This window comes from Tachysurus vachellii, chromosome 17, assembly GCF_030014155.1.
Source record: "Tachysurus vachellii isolate PV-2020 chromosome 17, HZAU_Pvac_v1, whole genome shotgun sequence".
NCBI lineage: Eukaryota > Metazoa > Chordata > Actinopteri > Siluriformes > Bagridae > Tachysurus > Tachysurus vachellii.
Window position 1 is genome coordinate 13336542 of NC_083476.1, and position 24700 is coordinate 13361241.

The window sequence follows — 24700 nt, forward strand, 5'->3', positions numbered from 1 at the left end:
GGCACAGACGTCACTGGCTTGCAACCCCTGTGGCTAGATTATTTGATTTGAGTGCAACAGTGGTTCAATAATGCTAGGCTCGTCTTGGCATGTTGTCTATAATTAATACTTAAATTAATTCATTTTAGAGCACTAGACATCTTCCTGGTAGTTTTATCTTCTTGTATCCAGCTTTTCATGTTTAGTAACTTATCTGTGCATTTATTTTATCTTGTTTCTCTTTGTGACATTTCTTTCATGCACATCTGCATCTTTTAACTTATATTTCCAGCTAAGGATAATGCTCTAGTCTTAATTTCTCTCTATTACAAATGTTTGCATTTTATATGATATATGTATTTACTGTATGTTTGGCTAATGCAGGATTAGTGTTGGTTTAGTTTAATAGCACTACCTGTCTTTTAGTGGTAAACCAGAATAACCGTGGATAACATTTTAGCTAATATGAATCCAAGTCCCCAATGAAATCCTTTATAGATTCTTCAGTAAAAATAAGAAATAAATAACATCTGCATCTGGTTTTAATTACAACCATTTAAAGGGATTTATGACAAAGTGTTTCGTTTTTCTCTATCATAACAATTAGGCAGCAATCACTGTTTTTAGTATTGAAAAAACTACCATGGGCATGGTCAGTGTCACTCAGAACACAGTTTTTCTCCATTTTGATGATTAATGTGGTATTTTGAAATGTCTCTGCATGGATTTATGCATTGTGCTGTTGACATACTGTATGTTTGGCAGAATGGATCATTGCATGAATGTGTCTAATAAAGTGGCAAGTGATTTATGTTAATATATGATAAATATCACAGTGGATTTATCTGAAGATTCAAAACATTCCTAAAAAAATCTTACCTACTTCAGAAAAGTCCTTTAATGAGCTCTCTGACTTTAATGGGTTAAAGGACAGTGTTTATTGACAGAAATATTTTTGGAGCTTAAAACTCTCAAGGCTCGCTGATGTAAGAGATATGTTGTATATTTAAACAGTGGCCTTTGTCACCCAGAGACTGAGCAGGGGCGTGAGTACTTCAGATATCAAGCTCACTACACTGTAGGTAATTATGACATTTGCAGTAACTGCTAACATGATATGATTTAGGCTTTCAAGTTGGGTTTATACTATGTTACATGTAGCATGATTAACAGAAAGTGCTATCTATACTTGATTGTATAATACTTGCTATTTATACTTAATGTTTTTTATCTATACTTTATTTCACTAGAAATGAAATTTTCAGGATAAAAAACACAAACACAAATAAAACATTTATTGTTTGTATACTTAGGTTGTACTTATGAAACTAAAATATACTGTAAATAAGAAAAGTTTGTGCTCTGAGTCGTGGACTATTACAATGTGCTGTAAGCTATTCTACCTTTCATTCGGTAGGACTACTGATGGCCAACGCGTCTGACCCTTTGACTGTTGTTGAGATGCAGACCATGAGACTGGATTTTACAGGCGAGAGGATCTTTAAAATGTTCCTGGTGGTGTTCACACAATCCCTATTCATTTATGTTAACACTGTAATGCTTTTTACACTGCGCACAAAGACCATCTTCCGTGAGACACCACGCTACATCCTGTTTGCCCACATGCTCCTGAATGACACCATTCACCTGGTAATTGCCCTTGTGCTCTATATTCTCAGTTCCTTATACTTTATGGTGGTTCGTGCTGCTTGTGCCTTCATTGTGCTGGTATCTACATCAACATTTGTCAATTCACCACTCAACCTAGCTGTCATGTCCCTGGAGAGGTACACAGCCATCTGCTTCCCACTGCGACACAGTGAGCTGGCTACGCCAACACGAGCGAGTGCAGCTGTTGCGCTGGTCTGGGTTTTGGGCATCACTGATGTGCTAACTGATGTGTGTGCTCTCTTCCTCCTTGCAGAGCCATCCTTCTACTTGTCTGCTACAGTGTGTACCATCAAACAGCTGATGGTGGCACCCTGGCAACAGGGTAGGAGTTTGACGTTCAAAATTCTGCTCTTCATCATAGTAGCCATTGTGTTGCTCTACACATATGTGGCCATCGTACGGCAGGCCCGTATCGCCTCCACTGACACAGCTTCTGCCCACAAGGCCTTGCAAACTGTGGTACTGCATGCACTGCAGCTTGGTCTCTCACTCATGTCCTTCCTCTATGAGTATATAGATTACCTGCTGGGAAGCCTGCCACTCTCTGTATATACACAGTTGCGCTTTCTTAACTTCTTCATAGTGCTGATTCTGCCCCGCTGCCTCAGCTCTCTCATCTATGGACTGAGGGACGAGACCTTCAGACCACTGTTCAAACAGAAATTCCTGTACTTTACAAAGAAAGTTGTGCCTTTAGAGGCTTTTAGAAAACAATAATAATGAGATAAGGACAATGTCATTGTATCTGTCATCTGAATAGTATATGAATAGATGTGCACAAATTTCTTCAGATATGTAGACAAAATCGTGGCATGTTAAGTGTCCAAAAATATGCATGTAATTTAGTCATTACGTGTGTTATGGGTATTTGTGACTCTAAAGAACTACAAATTCGACTGATTTCTAACATCAGAATGAATCTTGTAATAAAAGGAAAATATTTTCTCTGTGCGCTAATAAAATCTGAACTTCATCCAACATTTCAAATGTGAGATTTGCTAAAGATGTGTCAGAACTGTCACTGAAAATGTAAATATTAATGAGAGAATTAGCATCTCCTTTGCCTGCTGTCTTGCACTCACTTATTTTTTAATATAATTTAAATCTAGCAACTGTGAATGTAATGGATGTCATCTGTACAATTTACATACATGCAGTATGTGAACACAAGAGAGAGGAATACATGCATTTAAAATACAGAGTGTTTTCTTGCTTAAAATCAAATTAAAAGCAGAAGCCACATCTCATAGTGTTTCGAAAGCCATAATCAACTCATTAAACAGGTGGAATCAGGTGTGGCTCCTGCTTGATTGGAATGAAAACCTGCTCCCATACTGCCCTTCATGTATAAGATCAAATCTAAAGGATCCACTGTCTGGGTTGCCAGAATTTGAAATAACATTTCACACTGATATATTTGTTTAATTTCATATGGTTAGGCTTGGGAAGGTGTTAAACTTTGTATTATTTCTCATGACTTCATTTCTATGAACTCAAATGAAATCCTACCTACTCTTTGCTCATTCAAGTTCATACTACTTTTTCACAAGATCTTTTCCCCCTTTAATTTTAAGTCATTTTAATATATAAGATTTGAGTAAAAATAATATATTAGAGCTGCATAAAAAGATTTAAAGAATAATTTATTTGAGTCATTGAAGTACTTGGAATGTCTAACAAATTAAGGGAGTAAAAATGTAATTGTGTAAGAATATGTATTAATTTTCATTTATATTTATAATTACAAACACCTCAAAAGGCAGAACTGGATGATTTTATAAGGCAGAGGCAACCTTTGATGAAGGGAATAAATTAATACACACATGTAACCAGCATCCATTTCTGTCTTTGTTTTTAGGAGAACAATTGACTCAATCTTAGAATTTTAAACTTAAAAATGTAGCCTTACAGTTATAAATAATTTCTCACATTTAATTTTAGAAGAATAAAATGAAGGCACCTCAACTCTTGACTAGCATCTCTGACACTAACCAAAAACATACTTGAGAATAAATATTTGCATAATGAAGAAGACAATTCAGCAAAAACAGTGAGAAAATAAATGAAGTCACTAATTCACTTAGCAAACCAAAATAAAGTACACTGAGTACCTCGAAAATCTCAAAGACTGTGTTTAATGTTTCTCATTTCCACTACATTAGGCCATTATAATTAATGTAGAGTATTTTCTATGTAGCGTGCTGTATACTGGATCAAGGAGGACATGTTGGAAATCTAAAAGCATGAGTAATAAAACATGTCATAATCGGTGACATTCCAAAGCATTTTATTGCTCTTTTATCACACCAGTTTGTCAACAGTTAAAATAAATGAAAAAACAGCATGTATTTATTTATAATAAAATTCAATGTTGTGGAACATCTGTGAAACAAGATCACTTACATTATTGTCCTGTTCCCTCAGTAGCCTCTCTTTAAGAGAAGACAAATTATGCTGCCAAACATGTCATGCCACACACATTAATTACTTAAATTAAGATTGTTGGTCTTCGCGCAGTGGTGGATCAAGTGGTTAAGGCTTAAAAGAGGATCAGGGTTCAAGCCTCAGCACTGCCAAGCTGCCACTGTTGGGTCCTTAAGCAAGGCCCTTAACCCTCACTGTTCAAGGTCACTTTATCATGGCTGACCCTGCGCTCAGAGAATTTCACTGTGCTGTAATGTATATGAGACAATAATAAAGGCTTCTATTCTAATGCTCACTGACTGGAGATTTAGTCGACATTCTGGCACAGTGTAAATGTTTATTAAGATCTCATCTCATCTGAAAACCACAAATAGGGGGACAACAAAGAACGACGGCACATGGTAGTGCCACTGGCAAAAGACAATTGAAAAAGCATCTCAATGGACAGGAACATAATTACCTCAGGCTTACTTTGAGGAACATTTTAATAAAAATAACTAAAAAAATACCTTGATGATGCTGATTGATGTAAGAAGCAGAATGTAGTGATTTTCTGTAGAAAATCAGAATGTAGTAATTTAAAAAGACTAGAAAAATTACTTGGCAAGGACAATGTGACAGTTTCTGTCATCTGTATATGAAAAAATGTGCACATACATTTCTATAGAGGCTTTTACAAAGCACTGATGAGACATACTTCTGTGAGCTGTATGTCAATAAATGTATATATGTATTTCTGTAGATATGTACACAACAGATGTGGCATGTTAAGTCTCAAAAAGCTATTTGTACGTAGTTTATGAGGTTTTTGTTCAGAAATGGTTTCCTCATCTGTAAACAATTGGATCACTTAAAACTGCAGGAAGCTCAATTACAGCATCAATTAGTCAACAGCATCAATTACTGTGTGAAGATGGCCTTTATATGTAAAAAACATTGCTCCAAATCTATTACCTGCCTTGAAATTATGAGGATGTTTCCTGGGTTGTGACTGGTTTTAATATGCTTTCTTGAATAGAATTCCCAGTGATAAATAAATTTAATGTTATCTTTACTTGTTGCGGTCTAGACTGCATGCAGCTGTTCTCCAAGCCACATGTTCATAAGCGCTTGTGCACAACCGAACACACACTTTTTTTAAAGTGTGAGATATCAATGAATGATGATTTTTTTAGTGTAGTTTTTTAATTGTTCGGTGTCTTACACACTTAGGTGGTCATATAATATATTTATGTATGTTTGGTTAAGCATAAAAAACAACTTTTGATTAATTTTTCTGTTCTTTGCTGACAGGAGTTAAACCAGATGTGGTCTTTTCTCATGTTGTACACTTTTCTTCTCATCATGGTTGTAAAGAGTGGTTATTTGAGCAACTGTCCAGTGGTGGCTTAGTGGTTAAAGGGTTACCCTACGGTGGCCGAGAAGTGCAAAACACATTAACAAATCCGAAAACACATTAACAAATCTGAAAACAAATTAACAAATCTGAAAACACATTAACAAGTCAGACAACCCAGAAGAGGTTGGTATAGTTTGTGAATGGAAACTTACTGATCATCGGACAAGACACCTTTCATTCACCTGTATATCTTGAATGACAGGTGTCTTGTCCAATGATCGGTAAGTTTCCATTCACAAACTATGGTGGCCGAGAAGTGCAAAACACATTAACAAATCTGAAAACAAATTAACAAATCCGAAAACACAACGACAAGTCAGACAACCCAGAAGAGGTTGGTATAGTTTGTGAATGGAAACTTACCGATCATCGGACAAGACACCTTTCATTCACCTGTATATCTTGAATGACAGGTGTCTTGTCCAATGATCGGTAAGTTTCCATTCACAAACTATACCTACCTCTTCCGGGTTGTCTGAATCGGTGCACGAAACACATTAACAAATCCGAAAACACATTAACAAATCTGAAAACACATTAACAAATCAGAAAACACATTAACAAATCTGAAAACACATTAACAAATCCGAAAACACATTAACAAATCCGAAAACACAACGACAATTCAGACAACCCGGAAGAGGTTGGTATAGTTTGTGATTGGACAAGACACCTGTCACTCAAGGTATACATGAAGTTCAACAGTCTGCCACAGGGAAAAGTTGGAATGGATGGATGGAATGGATTACTGTGGATTAATTCTGTTATTTTCTTATATTTAAACGGAGAACTTTACACATTACACATAAGATTCCATACCTGTATATCTTGAGTGACAGGTGTCTTGTCCAATGATCGGTAAGTTTCCATTCAAAAACTATACCAACCTCTTCCGGGTTGTCTGACTGGTTGTTAATGTGTTTTCGGATTTGTTAATGTGTTTTCGGATTTGTTAATTTGTTTTCGGATTTGTTAATGTGTTTTCGGATTTGTTAATGTGTTTTCGGATTTGTTAATTTGTTTTCGGATTTGTTAATGTGTTCTCGGATTTGTTAATGTGTTTTCGGATTTGTGTATTTTTTTCGGATTTGTTCATTTGTTTTCGGATTTGTTAATTTGTTTTCGGATTTGTTAATTTGTTTTGCACTTCTCGGCCACCGTAGTTACCTCAGATGCTGAGATTATCTCAGATGATGTTACTGCTGCAACACCTCCGTGAAGTTGGCACCCCATAAAAAGAAATAACCACCAAAACTATGCCATTAGATTCAATGTCTATTTTAGGGGCACAAACGGGCACAAATGAACACCACTGGTTTGGAGAGATTTGGACGGCACGGGGTGGAGAGTGACGTCACAGCTCCAAATTGTTTTTGTTATTTCTAAGAAGGGGAAATATATTTGACGTTCATTTCAACGGCACAAACCGGCACAAATCGAGCACAAACGAATGACACCAGTTTTGTGTGATTTAGACGAACTGGGGTGGAGAGTGACGTCACAGTTCCCGAAAATATTTTGGTTATATCTCAGGAAGGAAAACAGATACAGTGTTTGTTTTAACGGCACAAATGGTAATGTCTGAAGTTTACCATGGACTCTGTCACATTTTTGTGTGGAAATAATGCCTTGGTTAACTTGTTTCAAGCCATTCTAGTGTGGTATAGAAAGCCTGCAGGAAGACTTAGCTCGATTTGCGCCAGTTCTCGTGAATATTCAAATGAGCTATGCTGCTTGACTCCGATTGGCTAGGATATGAGAGCATGACTATTCATTCACCCAGCGCAATAAGTAGCCTAGGCTAGAGGACATTTGTTTACAATCACCTTGAATTGCGGCAGAATGGCTTCTTCACAAGCCCGTTGACGTTCAGCCATCCTTGCTGTATAGGAAACTCACTGAGCTACACGAATTCTGGGGGCGCGGTCTCAAGTGGGAGAGCTCATGAATAGTAATGAGCTCAATCATTACGACGTCAGAGTGACCAGCTTTTCCAACTGACCTGATTTCTCCCCTTATTTCTTTTAAGTGGCTAGAACTGACCGGGGAGGTAACAGTTCGTTTTCAAATTCACGACACAACACAAACACATATGGACCTAACACATATCAAAAAATACAAGTAAAAACGGTTTTGTGTGGAAGGGCAACTTTAAACACCACATGCAAATTTAATTGATCTTTAAATAATTGTTTAGCCACCAGGTGGCGCCATTGATTCACGTGATCATCACTGGCTCCTATCACATCGTGGAAGAGTCGTTGCTAAGGAAGTGAAGGTCCTGACTACCAGGATAGTAAACAATGAGCGTTTGTAAATCACAAGATTAAACATTTCCTTTAAATAATATCTTTTCACTAATTTCGCATCGATTTACTGGTTGTTAAACGGACTTGGGTATGTGTGTGAATTGTGTTTTTTTCACTGCATGCTGAGAAGCTAACGTTAGCTGTTGAATACTTAGCTGACTAGCTAGCAGAAGTAACTAGCCAGATTATCAAACGCAGTTTAAAATACGTGAATAGCTGAATGAGATTACGGTTTTATTCACACTGAAGTTGTTCAGTAGTAAAAACTGACGCAAAACAAAAACTTGCCTCTAAAATTGTGCTTGTTTCTTTTAATATATACTGTATATAAACTCATAAACCTTGTGAAGTAATGTTTGTCTACTCGCTTTTACTTAACATTGTCTGAACAACCGTAAGAAAATATATATTGTGTGCTCAATATATATGAGATGTAGCTACGTTTCAGAACTTTCTAAACTACAAACAATAATAATAATAATAATAATAAGAAAAATTACAGATTTTTATCAGTGCTTTTGTTCTAATATCATTTATGTGGTAAAAGCTCCTTCAGGGGGACTTTTATGGCAGAGCCTCCACATAATATAACAGTAATAAAAAAAAAGCTTAGCAAATTGCTGTGGTATAATAATAATAATAATAATAATAATAATAATAATAATAATAATAATAAAAGTAAAATTGGAAATGGTCTTATAGGAAATAATCAACTTTGTTTTATTTCATTTAATACTGATGTCACAGCAGAAATATAATTTTTTTTAATGATGATGATTATTAAGTTTTATTTATTTATTTATTTATTTATTTATTTATTATTTTATTTTTATTTATTTTTTAATCAGTACCATGGAAAAGAGTTTCACATGCATGACAGTGTAATGCTCCCCTCTAGTGCATATTTAATGTCATGGAAATTTTTTATCCCTTATTTATTTTTCATGATAGAATATTACGGTTTCATTTTAACAGGTTCAGTCAGTGGCTTAAGATTCTTGGTTGTTTCTGATAACAGTGTAGGTCCTGATTTTGGTGTCTCCTGAAGTACACCTAATGCTGCAATCCTGATCATTCTGTAGAGTGAAGCACATCGTATGGCAGAGCTACATATTATCGGGCAGATCATTGGGGCCAGCGGTTTCCCTCAGAGCAGTCTGTTCTGCAAGTGGGGTGTTCACACAGGTACCTTATGTTAGCATTTTGTAACATTTTGATTTCTTTTGCTTTGTGGATAGTCCTGATATTCATATCATTTATATCAGGAGGAGCATGGAGACTTTTGTCTGGCCTAAAGGAGGGACAGACACAAGTGGATATACCGCAGATAGGTGAAATGGCTTACTGGAGTCATCCTATTGATTTACATTACTCCACTAAAGGCCTTCAAGGTTTGTTAACATCTTGATTCTGTAAAATTAGCAGGTGTGTTGTTATACTGCCATCTGACTGGGTTTATATTTCTTTTCAGGTTGGCCAAAACTTCATTTACAGGTCTGGCATCAGGACTCTTTTGGCAGATGTCAGCTGTACGGTTATGGCTACTGCCATGTGCCCTCCAGCCCCGGGCAGCACCGGCTGCAGTGTGTGACATGGAGGCCAGTGGGCACCTGGCAGGAACAGCTGGCTCAGATGTTTGTAGGTGGAGGCCTTCAGCTTCGCTCTCCAGACCTCATTTACAGTGGAGCAGATAGATACAGGCTTCATACAGAGGCTATGGGCACAGTAGAACTGGAACTGTGTGTCATTCAGCGGCATTTTGAGCGATATGGCGTAGAGACATGAGAGACTTGAGGTTAAGATTTGCAGATAGTAACGTCTAATGAGATATATTATGGAGGTGAGCAAATCATAAATTCATTAGGTAGTCCACCAAGTCAAAGCTACTTCTGGAAAGATCATCTTCTGACTGCAGATCACTCAACTAATCTGCAATGAACCAGGCGGTGGGATTTTGAAGGATTAGAGTATGCTATAGCATGGAGATGCATGGGCTTACTGTGAAGCACATTACATTTAAATATCGCTACATATCAAATTAAAATTTGTCTTTTGTAAAAGTCTATAAACTACTACACCAAGTTTGTACAGATGTTTTGTGAAAAGTAAAGAGTATTTTTCTGTATGCTGGGCAACTACAAATAAAAAACTAATTGTGCATGTCCTAGGCATCTGGGCTACCTCTTAGCCCACCTCTGCATTTTATTTACACTTACAGTCGTGAATTTGAGACGTTTTTCTATTCAGAGATGTTGTGTCAGCTAATCTCTGGCTTACGAGATGTGTTTTGATACAGTGAGAATTTATATGACCTCTATGTTTTCATCAATTTTGTAGTCATTTTTTACTCAACTTTATTGTACTTTCTGTTGTATTTACAATGAATAAAATGTTTATTGCTTAATTCTTATTGTGTATGTAAGGGCTGCATTTCTAGTTTTTTCATTTTTAGTTTTTTAATCTTAAGTGAAGTATTATAAATTATTTGGTGGCAAATCTTCTTTAATACCTCTTCAATTATTTTCCTCTAACAGCACTCCCTGTTGTATTTTACTCTTCATGTAGCCTTGATGGAGAGGCTAATGGCACTCGCAAGACTGCAGGAGAAACCAGTAATGACTGATTAGTTCTACAGAAATGTATGTAGGGTTTTGTTATTATGTACCCCACCATGTTCAGTTGCTGATAGGTAATTAGAGCTTGAGCTAAAAGTCACAGTTTTGATCTGTTACAGATGTTTTTTTATGCTCATTTCCTGGGTGGAAAGTTTTTTTCTGTCTTAGGGTAAAAGAAAGCGGAAAAACAGTTGTGGTTTACCAAAGTTGTCTTGAATGGAACATTATGTTATTACAAATCATTTTTGTCTTCAGTGAGCCCTGACAGTCAAGAACAGTTAGTACGAAAGAATAATGGAACAATGTAAGAATGACGATAGATGTGCAACATAATCAAGCGTTGAACGAGTGGGCTTAAAATAAGAACTGCAGCAGCTTTTGCTGTATCAGCGTTCTCACCTTTCTCAAGGGCAGCCTCATGAAACTGCTTGTACTGTAGATAGTAGATGGTTGTCGCTTGTGGCATATTGGCATGGTGTCCTGTTTATTCAATTATTTTGAACCAGTGACTGATGTGGGGAAAAAAGACAGAGGAGAGGAGGGAGGAAGGGAAGGACAAAGCTGGTCTAAGCCCCGAGGAGGATGTTGGTAAGTGTGCAGTCGACGTGAGGTTAGGTGTAAACCAATTTATTTGTTTTTGCTTTAACCTGGAATTTACTCAGCTTGACATTGCATCAAGGTTGCATCTGCCTCTTATAAGTGTGGAAGCCAAATTTACAGATAAGTTCTTCATGTAGAATGATTTTTTTATTGTACACATCAGACTAAGTTTATCTTCTTAAATCGTTCGAGTTATGGAAAGATTACTATAAACAAGCTTATTATTATTTGAAGTGAGCTAAAAATAAAAATAATTGTTTTTTTAGTGTTGTATTTGTGGCCAACTGATTAAGGGGTTAAATTCAATGGGGAAATTGCTTTACAGTAAAGGAAGTTTTGTGTCCTTTATGTTAAGCTGTGCTGCTTCCTTTTCCTCTTTCACCCCTTAACTTGAGACTGAAGTGAGGCATATGAAACAAGGAAGCAGCACCAAGGGCTGCAATAAGCTGTTTTACACACACATATTAGCATTTTGTTCTCATCAGAGCTGTTGAAGTGGCCTCATGTGCTGTAAGTAGCATGTTTTAAGACAGTTTTTGCTTCAAGCTATATTTAGTATATCGTATTTAGTTTATTGTGAAGCAGCATGCTGCATTCCTGAGAGACTTCATTTTGCGAGCCATTTGTCATGTTGGGAGCCGATTCAGCAATGTTGCCTGCCAGCAAGACAGATATTCACTGCAATTTCACAGTGGCGTAGTGAGTCTGATTCTGACTGTGGAGTTTTGAATTCAAGTGAACGGCCAATGGAAACTTTTTTTGTTTTTTGGAATCCTGAAATGGAACAAGCATTAAACTTGTGTGCGCTTTAAACCTATTTTTTTCTCTTGAACTTCCTGAGATTTCTTCAGAGCGTAAAAACAACACCTCCGTAACACCAGTGTGGATGATGAGGGCACAAAATTTGCTGTTGGCACTGCTGTGCATGATGGGATGTGTGGGCTACTGTGGTACTTTATCAACCTGCAAACCCCTGAACCTGGAGCTGGTGAAAAGGAAGCGCATCGAGGCCATCCGTGGACAGATCCTCAGCAAACTACGGCTGGCCAAAGAGCCAGAAGACGATGACAAAGGAGAGAGAGATGAGGTGCCTGCTGAGGTCCTGTCTGTCTACAACAGCACTGTGGAGTTAAACGAGGAGCTGATACAAGCCAACAATACTGTGGAATCTCCTGATGCAGAGGAGGAGGCATACTATGCCAAGGAGGTTCATAAGTTTACCATGAATAATTGTGAGTATTTCCAGGCTGCATGGTTATATCACGATTAGAACAAATTAAGTAATTAATTAATTACTTACTTATTAATTAATTAATCTGTCTGGCACTATAGGAACATATACATATATACATAAAACAGTGCTAATGATAACATGCCAAAAGTAATGACGATGCCTAAGGCTTGTCCAGTTCTTCTTGAGGTTTCATTCTGGTTAGTACAACCACAAACAGGAAGGAAGGGAGTTAGTTGCCGCAAAGAAGTGACTCAGATCCTGTTTTTGGAGACCTCAGGGCAACTTGTGTTCACTATCTTGAAACACATGTCCATCACTTAATCTCCATCAAACGACTTATCTCTTAGATCCAGGCTAGGATCATTATTTAAACTCAAAATAGACAGAAAATTCTAAAAAAACCATACTGAATTTCTACTATAAACAGAACATTGTCTTTTAGCCCATTAAATGCCAATGACAGCTATGTGAGTGCAAAAGTTGATGCTTAATTACACTCATTTCCTTTTTAGTTACAATTATGTTTTCTGGTTGAAATCTATAATCTAATTTTGATCAGTAGATTATTTTTAATTATTATTATTAATTTAATTATTTTTAAGGGTCCTTTGCTTATTCCTCTGTAGAAATCCCTAACATTTCCAAATGGTTTCAAGTAGAAATAGTTTAGGTGGATGACAGGCTTAAGTTATCCAAGGGAAGCTGTTATTTTTTAAAGTAGCCAAATTACCAATACAGTTATATAAATTTTAAATGTATGGCAATTTCTAATAATTTGGACCTTGTACCACATGCTGGATAATTAAGGGTACTTAGCTTCCAGAACATGTGCTCTGCCATTTCTCACAGGGGAACACCGTTGAAGGGTTCTACTTAGGGCATTTAAGGTTTCCTCCAGAACAACAAGCAAAGAACCCTTCAGGTTGGACATTTTTAAAGGTGCTTGGAAGAAAATGTTTGGTTACAAGCTTTATCAGCAGTCAGATAAATCAAAAATATAATTGTGCATATAAAAGGGGAAGTAGAACTACATCTGGGCGGTGTGATACAGCCTGTGTAAGTTATTTTTACCACACGGCAATTGATTATTTTCCATTAACAGATTAATCCTCGTATACCAATGACATTTGCCAGGATGTTTGGATATTTATTGAAGAAAAGAATGACTTTTACAAGTTGATATATTTTTTGTATTTTCATGTTACATTTAATATTGTGGAATGTCCATGAAACAAGTTAGATCCTGTTTTCAATTAGGTTATACATAGTCATTCCCTCACCAGTTCTCTTGAAGTTCATAAGAGATAAATGCAGTGTTAACAAGAATCTACAAAGCGTGAACGCCTCTTTCCTGAAAACTTTGCAAGTCAGAAAATTATTATAACCTTTATTTTTACCAGGAAAGAAGCACATTGAGATTAAAAATCTCTTTTACAAGAGCGTCCTGGCCAAGACTAACAGATGCAAGCACGTTTGAGTTTAAAAAATAACATCCAACAATACATAGACACACACAAGCAAATCCATCAAATTTCAATATCAATAAAAAATAATTAAAACACCTACAGCCCGAAGTTTCAGTCTCCAAATCATGTAAAAGTTTTTTAAAAATGTCCAACGGAACCAGTGTCCTCAGATTTAATGCACTTTGCAAACAATTCCAGGCAGAGGGAGCAGCAAATTTAAATGTATCAACAAATACACATTTTTAAATATGATGAATCAACACCTTCTGACCATACTGTATATATTCAAGAATTTAACAGTGCTGGCGTATAAATACGGCATAGGTCAAATTTAGGAGCTGTATGGTTACTGTAATTTACTAAGTGACAAGTGCATAAAATCTTTTACAGAACTGTCAAGACTTGTGAGAAAATATCTCATTAATACTGAAATAGTAGAATATTAAAAATTGGAATAGATGAACAGAAGTTGACATTTGCAAGTGTTTCATTTCCAGGGTTGTTCACACACATGAAATGCACTGCAAAGGAAACCATAGCACACATTGAGAGCTGAAACATAGCTATATAATTGTCAAATACAAAATCTATTTATTTATTTATTTATTTATTTATTTATTTATTTATTTATTATTTTTGCCATCTTAAGGCTTTTTGCTTACAAACAAACACACAAAAACAAGCAAACAAATAGAAATTAATCTGAGCCAGTTCAAATGAGCACTTTTGCTATTTCTTAGTAAATGAGCACCTTCGGTATTTCACACCCCATTCCACTGCTTTAAAGTACAGTGTGATGGTGAAATAGGGCAGGAATTCTTTTAATTAAGCTCATTTAGGGTCTTGAACTGGGGCACAGTGAGGATGCTATTTTTAGGATGTTATTTAGACCAGTAGCCCAAGTTTGGCATGTATGGGAGTTGGTTTTTTGAACTGACAACACTTGAAAACCACAGAGCACATCGGCCACTGCACACTTTCCTCTGCTTCCTTCCTTCATGTAGTATTTTGCATCTTCTACATGCACATTTCTCTGTAGTGAAACTCTAGTTAAAAGCTGTACAGTCACAGAAGCCCTTACTTGAATCATGAAAGATGCTGTGTTGCTCTGTCATGGGACAAGTTCTTGCTTTTTTGTCTTAACCTTTCACTGATACAGATTTTGACTTAGACCACATCTGGTACCACCTTTTTACTATAAAAATTCCTCTTCCTTTTATCTCTTACTGCTCTCTTTGTATGCTTCTTTATAAACAAAACAAACAAAAAAATACAACTGAAGTGGAAAAATTCTGAAATAATTTGATTTCCTGTTTCGCCTTTACTATGAATGTAATATTTCTTCTTTCAGACAACACAGAGAAGCAGCCTGGGTATTTTGTATATTTGTATAACGATTAATGATTAACTTATCTTTACGATAAGTGAAAAGTGGTTGAGTGTCATTAACAAATATTGATCAAAATATATTAATAATTAACTAAAGGTTTTTATAGCACCCTGCTCACTCTTAATGGTTATTTATCACTTCAGGTGATAGTGTTTGGGTAAAAGTATGGCTGACAAAGTTAAATGAAGTTTAATCAATCAAAGATTTTACATTGTGGTTGTATTACAGGACAGAAGGTGTTATTAAGATTAAGTTTGAAGGAGAAATGAGAATGTTAGCTATATTGAGTTAAATAAACTTTTAAAATAAGCAAGCTATATATATATATTCATGCAGGTCCTCTGGGATAACATTCTATTTTTTTATGGACAGTGGCATTAGAAGATTTGCCTCCCACTGATGTCAGTCTGGCCTTCCATCAAACCAAAATTAGTGGCCCGCTGAGTCAGACCTCTTTCTATTAGTGTGAATTTTCTAACAGGTTTAATTCCTGTAGTAACAGTAACAAGATCGTATATGGCAGACAATCCACATAATCGAAGGCTAATAATAAAGGAATAAAAATGTATTATTATGTAACAGAAAAAAAGATAGGGAAGTTTTCTGTGTGGAGATATTTACTTCAGAGTTATGGAAGGAGTATGTAGTGTCAATACCCTGATTAGAAGAAGAACGTAAACACATTCCCTTTTTTTTTTTTTTTTTTACAGTTACGAATAATATGGTGATGCTGTTTAACGTCACTGAAATGAGAGACGTTTTGGGCTTAGAACGTATGGTTTCCCAGGCTGAGCTCCGTCTTCTGATCAGGGATCCTCGATTTGCTCCTGGCAATGAAGAGAGGTTAGAGCTTTATCAAGGGGCCGGGGATAAGGCTCGCTACCTGGATTCACATTTCATCACCAACGAATTAAACGGCAAATGGATATCCTTTGACGTGACAAAGACTGTAAAAAACTGGCTTCACAATCCTGGTGGGTAGTTAATCTTTCACAGGATCAGTGAGAGCAAGAATTTAATAAAGTGCATGATGTTATTTTTAAAGTATAAAATGCATTACTGATTGATTGTGCTGTGTTTGCTACAGAGGCAGAAAAAGCATTACAGTTGAAGTTACCTCATGGATGTGGGGAGAGTGAAAAGATACCATATATTTCAGGTTTGTTATATGAATAGCAAATCCGTATTGAGTTTTATTGTTTTTATTTATTAACCTGTAATGATTGATGCACATTCAGGCACATCCACTGATAGATTAGACACAGCTGTTCTACAAACCAAAATGAAAAAGCCACACATTCTGGTAATGTCACTTCCTGAAGAGCGTGTACGTCATCTCAGCTCGCGGAGGAAACGGCAAGCTACAGGAGATGCAGTTTGTTCTGAGTTAAGCATTTATACTATTCAATAAATAAATTCATATAAATATTTCATACTTGATGCTTTCTTTATCTTGTCTTGTTTTTTTTTTTGTCATATGCTGTCTCCATTTCTCTTCTTTTCATTGTCCTCAATGTCTCTTTTTTATGTTTTATCCAGACAGTCAGATGTTTGCTGTGTGAGAAGACTTTATATAGACTTCCGTAAAGACCTGGGATGGAAATGGATACACGAACCTTCTGGCTACTATGCAAACTACTGTATCGGCTCCTGTTCCTTTGTCTGGAACGCGGAAAATAAGTACTCACAGGTAACATGCGTAGATGAAGCGATGTGAAATATTTTCAACTTTAGATTTATGCCTTTTCTTAAAAAGTAGACACATACCATATCTCAAGAAAGTTCAACAGACTGTAACGAAGTGCTGTTGAATTCTTGAGTGCTCAAAAGGTGTTGATTTCACTAGTAACTGCTCATTCTCAGATGTACAGTATGTTGAACACTCATTCATTTAAGCCTAATAATAAACAAATAAATAAATGTGGTGCTGTTCTGATTGAGCCTTCTGCAAGGAGGCCGTTCTGTAGTATAAAAGGAATAAAATGCAAATACATGTTTCAGGTTTTCGGGTCCCAAAGAAATTATAATAGTGATAATAGAAAAATAAAAAGTGATAATATCTTGAAACTAGATCAATTTCCCTACCATTTATTATTAGAAGACGAAAATAAACCAAATCTATTTTATTAGATTATTAAACCTATTTCTAGACATATTTCAATAATTTAAAGCTTTAAATGTTTTTATTCTTTTGGCAGTTAATTTTGATTCTTAAAATTAGCAAAATAAAAGCTTTAAAACTTAAAATAGTAAATAGTAATAGACTTAATGATCTTATATTTGGTTTATTGTAATCTGGGACACAATGACACAGGAAAAAAAACTATTTGGTGTTATAACAATAACAGTGTGGAGAATCACAATGTCCTGTGTCTTTTCACATATTAATCCAAGTTGACGTTTACTTTTCCCAGCTATTTTTATTATTTATTTTTGCCCATTTTACTTTTGTAATTGAGCAAACCATAATCTCAGAGTATATGTTATTTCACTTTAGTCAATTCCTCTTTGCAGGTTTGATAAGACTAGGGTAAAACTGTTTTAGAAACAAGCATGTAAGAAAATACACAGTGTTTTTCACCAACCTCTGCTCTAGTTCTACCAGTAAAGAACCTGCACAAAAAAGATACATTTATTCAAAAAAACAATACATGTTTTCAAAAAATACATTTATATGAACAGGTTCTGGCGCTGTATAAACATCACAATCCTGGAGCATCGGCTCAACCCTGCTGTGTGCCACAGGTCCTGGATCCTTTACCCATCCTGTACTATGTGGGGAGACAACATAAGGCCAGTATAATAACATTAAACACTGCAGTACATTGGAGAATATTTACCTACTTGTAATGAAATGTAATTAATCTGTCTAACACAATCTGGATCTTCCACAGGTAGAACAACTGTCAAATATGATCGTCAAGACCTGCAGATGTAGTTGAAAGACATGTGCAGTCTTCAGACTCTCTTGTAGCGATTAAAGACTGAGATGTATTGAGAGGAAAAAGGCCTGTATAATGCTATGGAGGGACAGTTCATACAAATTGTATTGTGTGACATTTCATGGTTTCTTTTTTTTTTTTTTTTTTTGTGAAAGTTTCACCCCTTAAACTCCCTGGCTCAATCAGTGGGTACTCGACATACATTTCTCATTCTTGTACCTACATACTGTACCTATTAATAATAAAAAATGATATAAAATAATTCACTGTCATTAATTCAATAATACGATGGGACTTTAAGGGGTGAAATTCCTTGGTACATTACAGACTTTCATTGTTAAATGTGACCTTAACAAGCAAACAAATGGCCATGCTTATTAACATTAACCTTTTTTTTTGGTGTGTGTTGGGCTTGATGGAATTACAAGTAACAGCGGTACATATTTGTATTAATTATTGTGTTTAATAGGTTTTCATTTAATGTGCACATTTTCTCATTTCAAGTTTGGCTAGAGCTTACTTCACATTTTTACCTGCTTTGAAATAATTTGTTCAACATTTGCAGGACGAAAATACAGGGCAAGATAAAAAACAAAAAAACATTACCACTGGATGTGAAAATGTATTATTAGTTATTTAAATCCAGTTGTAGCACGGTGGCTTAGTGGTTAGCACATTCGCCTCACACCTCCAGGGTTGGGGGTTCGCCTCCGCCTTGTGTGTGTGGAGTTTGCATGTTCTCCCCGTGCCTCGGGGGTTTCCTCCGGGTACTCCGGTTTCCTCCCCCGGTCCAGAGACATGCATGGTAGGTTGATTGGCATCTCTGGAAAATTGTCCGTAATGTGTGATTGTGTGAGTGAATGAGAGTGTGTGGGCCCTGCGATGGGTTGGCACTCTGTCCAGGGTGTATCCTGCCTTGATGCCCAATGACGCCTGAGATAGGCACAGGCTCCCCGTGACCCGAGGTAGTTCGGATAAGTGGTAGTTAATGAATGAATAAATCCAGTTGTGTACCAATAAAACATGATCTTTTTGGATCCATGAGCTGCAGAGCTTATTTAAATAGCCTATAGTGTAAAAGTGATGACTCTGGAAACACGATTATTAACTTCCTTGTTTGCTGGTCCTGCTCAATGAAGCGATCATGAGGCATTGTAATTTTTGGCACAATGTCCTCTATTAGTGCCTGTTACAGTTTCCATTTTTCACCACTAGGTACCATAATACCACTATGGAGGTAAATGGGGCAGTTGTTACCCTCCCCACCCCAAAGAGTATGCTTATATCTGTCAAATAGAAACCTTTTAAAAATGTGCCAATTTGTAATTCAAACTAATTTAAAATAGACTGTGAACTAGGAAAATTTATATTCCTTGAAATGTTGATGTATATTGTGCCCTTATGGATGAGCTGACACTATCTCTTTGCAACTTATACATGATAAGGCAATCCCTTATACTTCTGTGTTCTCCAGGATTAAAAGCTGTAAATGCATGCTTGATTTGTGCAAAACTAAGAACTAATCCTACATGCGTAGGAGATTATTGCTTTAACAGCTTTCTATTTAGCTATAACTATGGCAAGGTTACCATTTAGGTCAATGGAGAAGTTGTCCACTTTTATTCTCTCTCAGCCTCCAGCACAGCTGTATTCTGTGTTTAATTGTTCAGTGGACTAGAAACATTCTTCTCATGGTCAAATTTGGCCATTTACTATATATAGTTATGAAAACGTCAGACTTTCCTGAACTTAAATGATCTTATTTGTCTGAGTATCCATTAAGTAGGAATAGTTTTGTGCCTTGTGGACAGTTTGTCACAAGGTGAACTGATCAGGCTTTGTCTGTTTCACTACAGTATATAGTGTATTCAAGCTTTTGGCTGTTTTCCAGATTTCATGTTTTCTGAGACTTACACACAATCGGTTAGTTTAGCTTGGGGTTGTGGAACTTTATTCTATCAAAGCAGGAACACAAATCATTTCAGTTGTCTAAGCATTTTGTCTTGGTCTTCAACCACCTGATAAGCTTTTAAGCCTGTAGCCTCACCATCAGACACAATTTGGTGCATTGGAAGCTGGGAGAAGTGAAATGTAAGCCATCAGAGATCTCCGAAGATCACTTTGGGGAAACACTTACATATGCTTACATATAGGAATTTTAGATTTTAGGGAATATGTTATACTTCACGTCTGACATATCTTGAACTGTAATTGTATTGTTTTTTTTGTTGTTTTCTGTAAAAAGACAAAAGTATACCACATGCATTGTGAATATTAGAAAAGCATTAAACAAACCCATACTTAAGGCTATTGTTATCATCTGACTATTGTTAATCACTGTTAAATGTACTGTTGTGAGTCTCTCTCATAGAGCAGCACAAGTGCACATACATACAGTATTATACTTTACACAGCCCATCTCTACATCTGTTCCAGGTGTCAGGAAGCAAGATATCCTGTCAACAAGGTTTATTGTGATTATAGACTCAGCAAACATCACAGCACAGCATGAGCCTGTTGACACATCAATCCTCTGCAGGACCATAATATACAGCTTAGATGTTGTATTTGTGTTGGTTGTGTTTCTAGCATAGATGGAAAAAGACTTAAGTAGTGTTTTCAAAGCGCTTTAAACTGAGACTTGTGAACAGGAGCAAACTCTCTCATAAAGAATACAACATTTGTTTGGCATGTTGTACAGCAGGGTTAGTAAGAGTGACTAGTTGAGCCACTTTGCAAGATCATTTGATACTAATGTCTGAAGAACTCCTCTTTTTAATTTTATTATTAGGGCTTGAGCACCGAATGGTGCGAAGCCCTATTGTTTTTGCTCGGGAGTATTTTTATTAGGGCCCGAGCACCGAATGGTGCGAAGCCCTATTGTTTTTGCTTGGGAGTATTTAGGGCCTGAGCACCGAATGGTGCGAAGCCCTATTGTTTTTCCTCGGGAGTATTATTTATTTATTTATTTATTTTATTAGGGCCTGAGCACCGAATGGTGCGAAGCCCTATTGTTTTTCCTCGGGAGTATTATTAGGGCCTGAGCACCGAATGGTGCGAAGCCCTATTGTTTTTCCTCGGGAGTATTATTATTATTATTTTTTTTTTCCACACATTGGCCAATTGGGGTCCCTTAACATGCTCGAAAACTCTTGAAATTTGGCACACACATCAGAGTCGTGCGACGCCAGGCTCGGGCAAAGGCTGGAATACGGGCGTGGCAGGGAGGCTCTGTAGCGCCCCCTGTAATGCAAAAACAAACATTGGTGCACAGATCGGGCAATTATGTACGCACATGTACGAGAGTTGGTACACATATAGATCTCATCAACCCGAACAACTTTCGCGCTCTAAACTATGAGCTCCGCCCAACAGGAAGTCGGCCATTTTGGATTGTTTTACAAGTGCATGCGGTGAACTTTTAAATACTCCTCCTAGGGAATTCATGCGATTGACATCAAACGTGGTGAACATGATGCCGAGACATGGCACTTGCTAAATTGCGAAGGGATTTTTGATATCTCGAACGGTGCTGCCATGGCGAGGCGACAAATTTATGGCGAATTCAGAGAAACAGGAATCTAGTGTCTAATATCTAAAGCAAAAAATGTCTTATTGGGATGACACGCGGTGTGTATGTTCGGCCAAGGATTCCGATCGCATCGATGTGCTTATTGTGAATCTCGGACATAGCGCCACCAACAGGCGCCAGGAAGTGTGTCAGTCACAACAGTTGCATGTGGTGAACTTTTAAATACTCCTCCTAGGGAATTCATGCGATTGACACCAAAAGTGGTGAACATGATGCCAAGACATTGCACTTGCTAAATTGCGAAGGGATTTTTGATATCTCGAACGGTGCTGCCATGGCGGGGCGACAAAGTTATGGCGAATTCAGAGAAACAGAAAGTGTCTAATATCTAAAGCAAAAAATGTCTTATTGTGATGACACGCGGTGTGTATGTTCGGCCAAGGATTCCGATCGCATCGATGTGCTTATTGTGAGTCCCGGGTATAGCGCCACCAACAGGCCCCAGGAAGTGTGTCAGTCACAAAGGTGGATTTTTTCACAGTTGCATGCAATGAACTTTTAAATACTCCTCCTAGAGGATTCATGCGATTGACACCAAAAGTGGTGAACATGATGCCGAGACATTGCACTTGCTAAATTGCGAAGTGAGTTTCGATATCTCGAACGGTGCTGCCATGGCGAGGCGACAAAATTATGGCGAATTCAGAGAAACAGAAAGTGTCTAATATCTAAAGCAAAAAATGTCTTATTGTGATGACACGCGGTGTGTATGTTCGGCCAAGGATTCCGATCGCATCTATGTGCTTATTGTGAGTCCCAGGTATAGCGCCACCAACAGGCCCCAGGAAGTGTGTCAGTCACAAAGGTGGATTTTTTGTCAGCTTCATGCAGTAAACTTTTAAATACTCCTCCTAGGGGATTCATGCAATTGAGACCAGACTTGGCCAACATGGTGCAGAGATATTGCAGATGCGAAATTGCGAACGGATTTTTGATATCTCAAACACTGTTCTCATGGTAACGTGTCAAACTTTACTTTCTTTTTCAGGCATATTTAAGTCTTTTGGCGTGCTTAGATTAACTTGAAATTTGACACATACATCACATTTGTCGGCTGTTAAGTGTGGACAAAAAGGTCAGACAAAGGTGTGTCTCTTAAGTGGCTCACTAGCGCCCCCGTTTGTCTAAAATGTGGGGTTTCATTTACCTACAGTCCCCAAATGGGTCAGTAACAACATAAAATAGTCCACTGATATTTACCCACTTGATGCACTTGCCCACCGTGCATTGTTTTCTGGAAGGCACCGTATAGCGATGAACAAACGTGCGAAGGCCCGTCATCGCTGCTTGCAGCTATATTTATTTTTTTTAGGGCCTGAGCACCGAATGGTGCGAAGCCCTATTGTTTTTCCTCGGGAGTATTTTTTTTTTTTTTTTTTTTTTTTTTCCCACACATTGGCCAATTGGGGTCCCTTAACATGCTCGAAAACTCTTGAAATTTGGCACACACGTCAGAGTCGCGCGACACTAGGATTGGACAAAGGTTGGAATACGGGCGTGGCAGGGGGGCTCTGTAGCGCCCCCTGTAATGCAAAAACAAACATTGGTGCACAGATCGGGCAATTATGTACGCACATGTACGAGAGTTGGTACGCATATAGATCTCATCGACCCGAACAACTTTCGCGCTCTAAACTATGAGCTCCGCCCAACAGGAAGTCGGCCATTTTGGATTGTTTTATAAGTGCATGCGGTGAACTTTTAAATACTCCTCCTAGGGAATTCATGCGATTGACATCAAACGTTGTGAACATGATGCCAAGACATTGCACTTGCTAAATTGCGAAGGGATTTTTGATATCTCGAACGGTGCTGCCATGGCGAGGCGACAAAGTTATGGCGAATTCAGAGAAACAGGAAGTGTCTAATATCTAAAGCAAAAAATGTCTTATTGGGATGACACGCGGTGAGTATGTTCGGCCAAGGATTACGATCGCATCGATGTGCTTATTGTGAATCTCGGACATAGCGCCACCAACAGGCGCCAGGAAGTGTGTCAGTCACAACAGTTGCATGTGGTGAACTTTTAAATACTCCTCCTAGGGAATTCATGCGATTGACACCAAAAGTGGTGAACATGATGCCAAGACATTGCACTTGCTAAATTGCGAAGGGATTTTTGATATCTCGAACGGTGCTGCCATGGCGAGGCGACAAAGTTATGGCGAATTCAGAGAAACAGAAAGTGTCTAATATCTAAAGCAAAAAATGTCTTATTGTGATGACACGCGGTGTGTATGTTCGGCCAAGGATTCCGATCGCATCGATGTGCTTATTGTGAGTCCCGGGTATAGCGCCACCAACAGGCCCCAGGAAGTGTGTCAGTCACAAAGGTGGATTTTTTCACAGTTGCATGCAATGAACTTTTAAATACTCCTCCTAGAGGATTCATGCGATTGACACCAAAAGTGGTGAACATGATGCCGAGACATTGCACTTGCTAAATTGCGAAGTGAGTTTCGATATCTCGAACGGTGCTGCCATGGCGAGGCGACAAAATTATGGCGAATTCAGAGAAACAGAAAGTGTCTAATATCTAAAGCAAAAAATGTCTTATTGTGATGACACGCGGTGTGTATGTTCGGCCAAGGATTCCGATCGCATCTATGTGCTTATTGTGAGTCCCAGGTATAGCGCCACCAACAGGCCCCAGGAAGTGTGTCAGTCACAAAGGTGGATTTTTTGTCAGCTTCATGCGGTAAACTTTTAAATACTCGTCCTAGGGGATTCATGCAATTGAGACCAGACTTGACCACCATGACGCAGAGATATTGCAGATGCGAAATTGCGAACGGATTTTTGATATCTCAAACACTGTTGCCATGGCATCGTGTCAAAGTTTACTTTTATTTCAGGCATATTTAAGGCTTTTGGCGTGCTTGTATTAACTTGAAATTTGACACATACATCACATTTGTCGGCTGTTAAGTGTGGACAAAAAGGTCAGACAAAGGTGTGTCTCTTAAGTGGCTCACTAGCGCCCCCATTTCTCTATAATGTGGGGTTTCATTTACCTACAGTCCCCAAATGGGTCAGTAACAACATAAAATAGTCCACTGATATTTACCCACTTGATGCA

General features: G+C 37.6%; 3 protein-coding genes across 5 annotated transcripts; all 3 read left to right on the forward strand.

Moving 5' to 3' along the window:
* The first annotated feature begins 1404 nt into the window (after window positions 1-1404).
* Window positions 1405-2367, forward strand: LOC132860392 (odorant receptor 131-2-like). Its single transcript, XM_060891581.1, has one exon. It carries the CDS (start codon window positions 1405-1407, stop codon window positions 2365-2367), a length of 963 nt encoding a protein of 320 aa, XP_060747564.1.
* A 5340-nt stretch (window positions 2368-7707) lies between these two features.
* On the forward strand, window positions 7708-10186 carry b9d2 (B9 domain containing 2). Of its 2 annotated transcripts, none has more exons than XM_060891701.1 (4): window positions 7708-7870; window positions 8801-8967; window positions 9048-9173; window positions 9254-10186. In XM_060891701.1, the coding sequence occupies exons 2-4, from the start codon at window positions 8880-8882 to the stop codon at window positions 9565-9567; spliced, it is 528 nt and encodes a 175-aa protein (XP_060747684.1). In that variant the 5' UTR covers window positions 7708-7870; window positions 8801-8879; the 3' UTR covers window positions 9568-10186. The 2 variants fall into 2 exon arrangements, with proteins under 2 accessions (XP_060747684.1, XP_060747685.1); XM_060891702.1 differs by having other exon boundaries at window positions 8865-8967.
* A 329-nt stretch (window positions 10187-10515) lies between these two features.
* Window positions 10516-20334, forward strand: tgfb1b (transforming growth factor, beta 1b). Of its 2 annotated transcripts, none has more exons than XM_060891673.1 (7): window positions 10516-10985; window positions 11839-12229; window positions 15798-16061; window positions 16175-16246; window positions 16326-16473; window positions 16627-16777; window positions 17770-20334. In XM_060891673.1, exons 1-7 carry the CDS (start codon window positions 10980-10982, stop codon window positions 17935-17937), a joined length of 1200 nt encoding a protein of 399 aa, XP_060747656.1. In that variant the 5' UTR covers window positions 10516-10979; the 3' UTR covers window positions 17938-20334. The 2 variants fall into 2 exon arrangements, with proteins under 2 accessions (XP_060747656.1, XP_060747657.1); XM_060891674.1 differs by lacking the exon at window positions 10516-10985 and adding an exon at window positions 10998-11507.
* Window positions 20335-24700: the final 4366 nt, after the last annotated feature.

Bases quoted from the DNA above. Each gene is read 5' to 3' on its own strand.
- LOC132860392 (XM_060891581.1), top strand. From the start codon at position 1,405: ATGGCCAACGCGTCTGACCCTTTGACTGTTGTTGAGATGCAGACCATG.
- b9d2 (XM_060891701.1), top strand. From the start codon at position 8,880: ATGGCAGAGCTACATATTATCGGGCAGATCATTGGGGCCAGCGGTTTC. The intron at 8,968-9,047 runs GTACCTTATGTT...CATTTATATCAG, and splicing joins CAAGTGGGGTGTTCACACAG to GAGGAGCATGGAGACTTTTG. The intron at 9,174-9,253 runs GTTTGTTAACAT...ATTTCTTTTCAG, and splicing joins CTCCACTAAAGGCCTTCAAG to GTTGGCCAAAACTTCATTTA.
- tgfb1b (XM_060891673.1), top strand. The intron at 16,247-16,325 runs GTTTGTTATATG...ATGCACATTCAG, and splicing joins AAAGATACCATATATTTCAG to GCACATCCACTGATAGATTA. The intron at 16,778-17,769 runs GTAACATGCGTA...TTATATGAACAG, and splicing joins CGGAAAATAAGTACTCACAG to GTTCTGGCGCTGTATAAACA.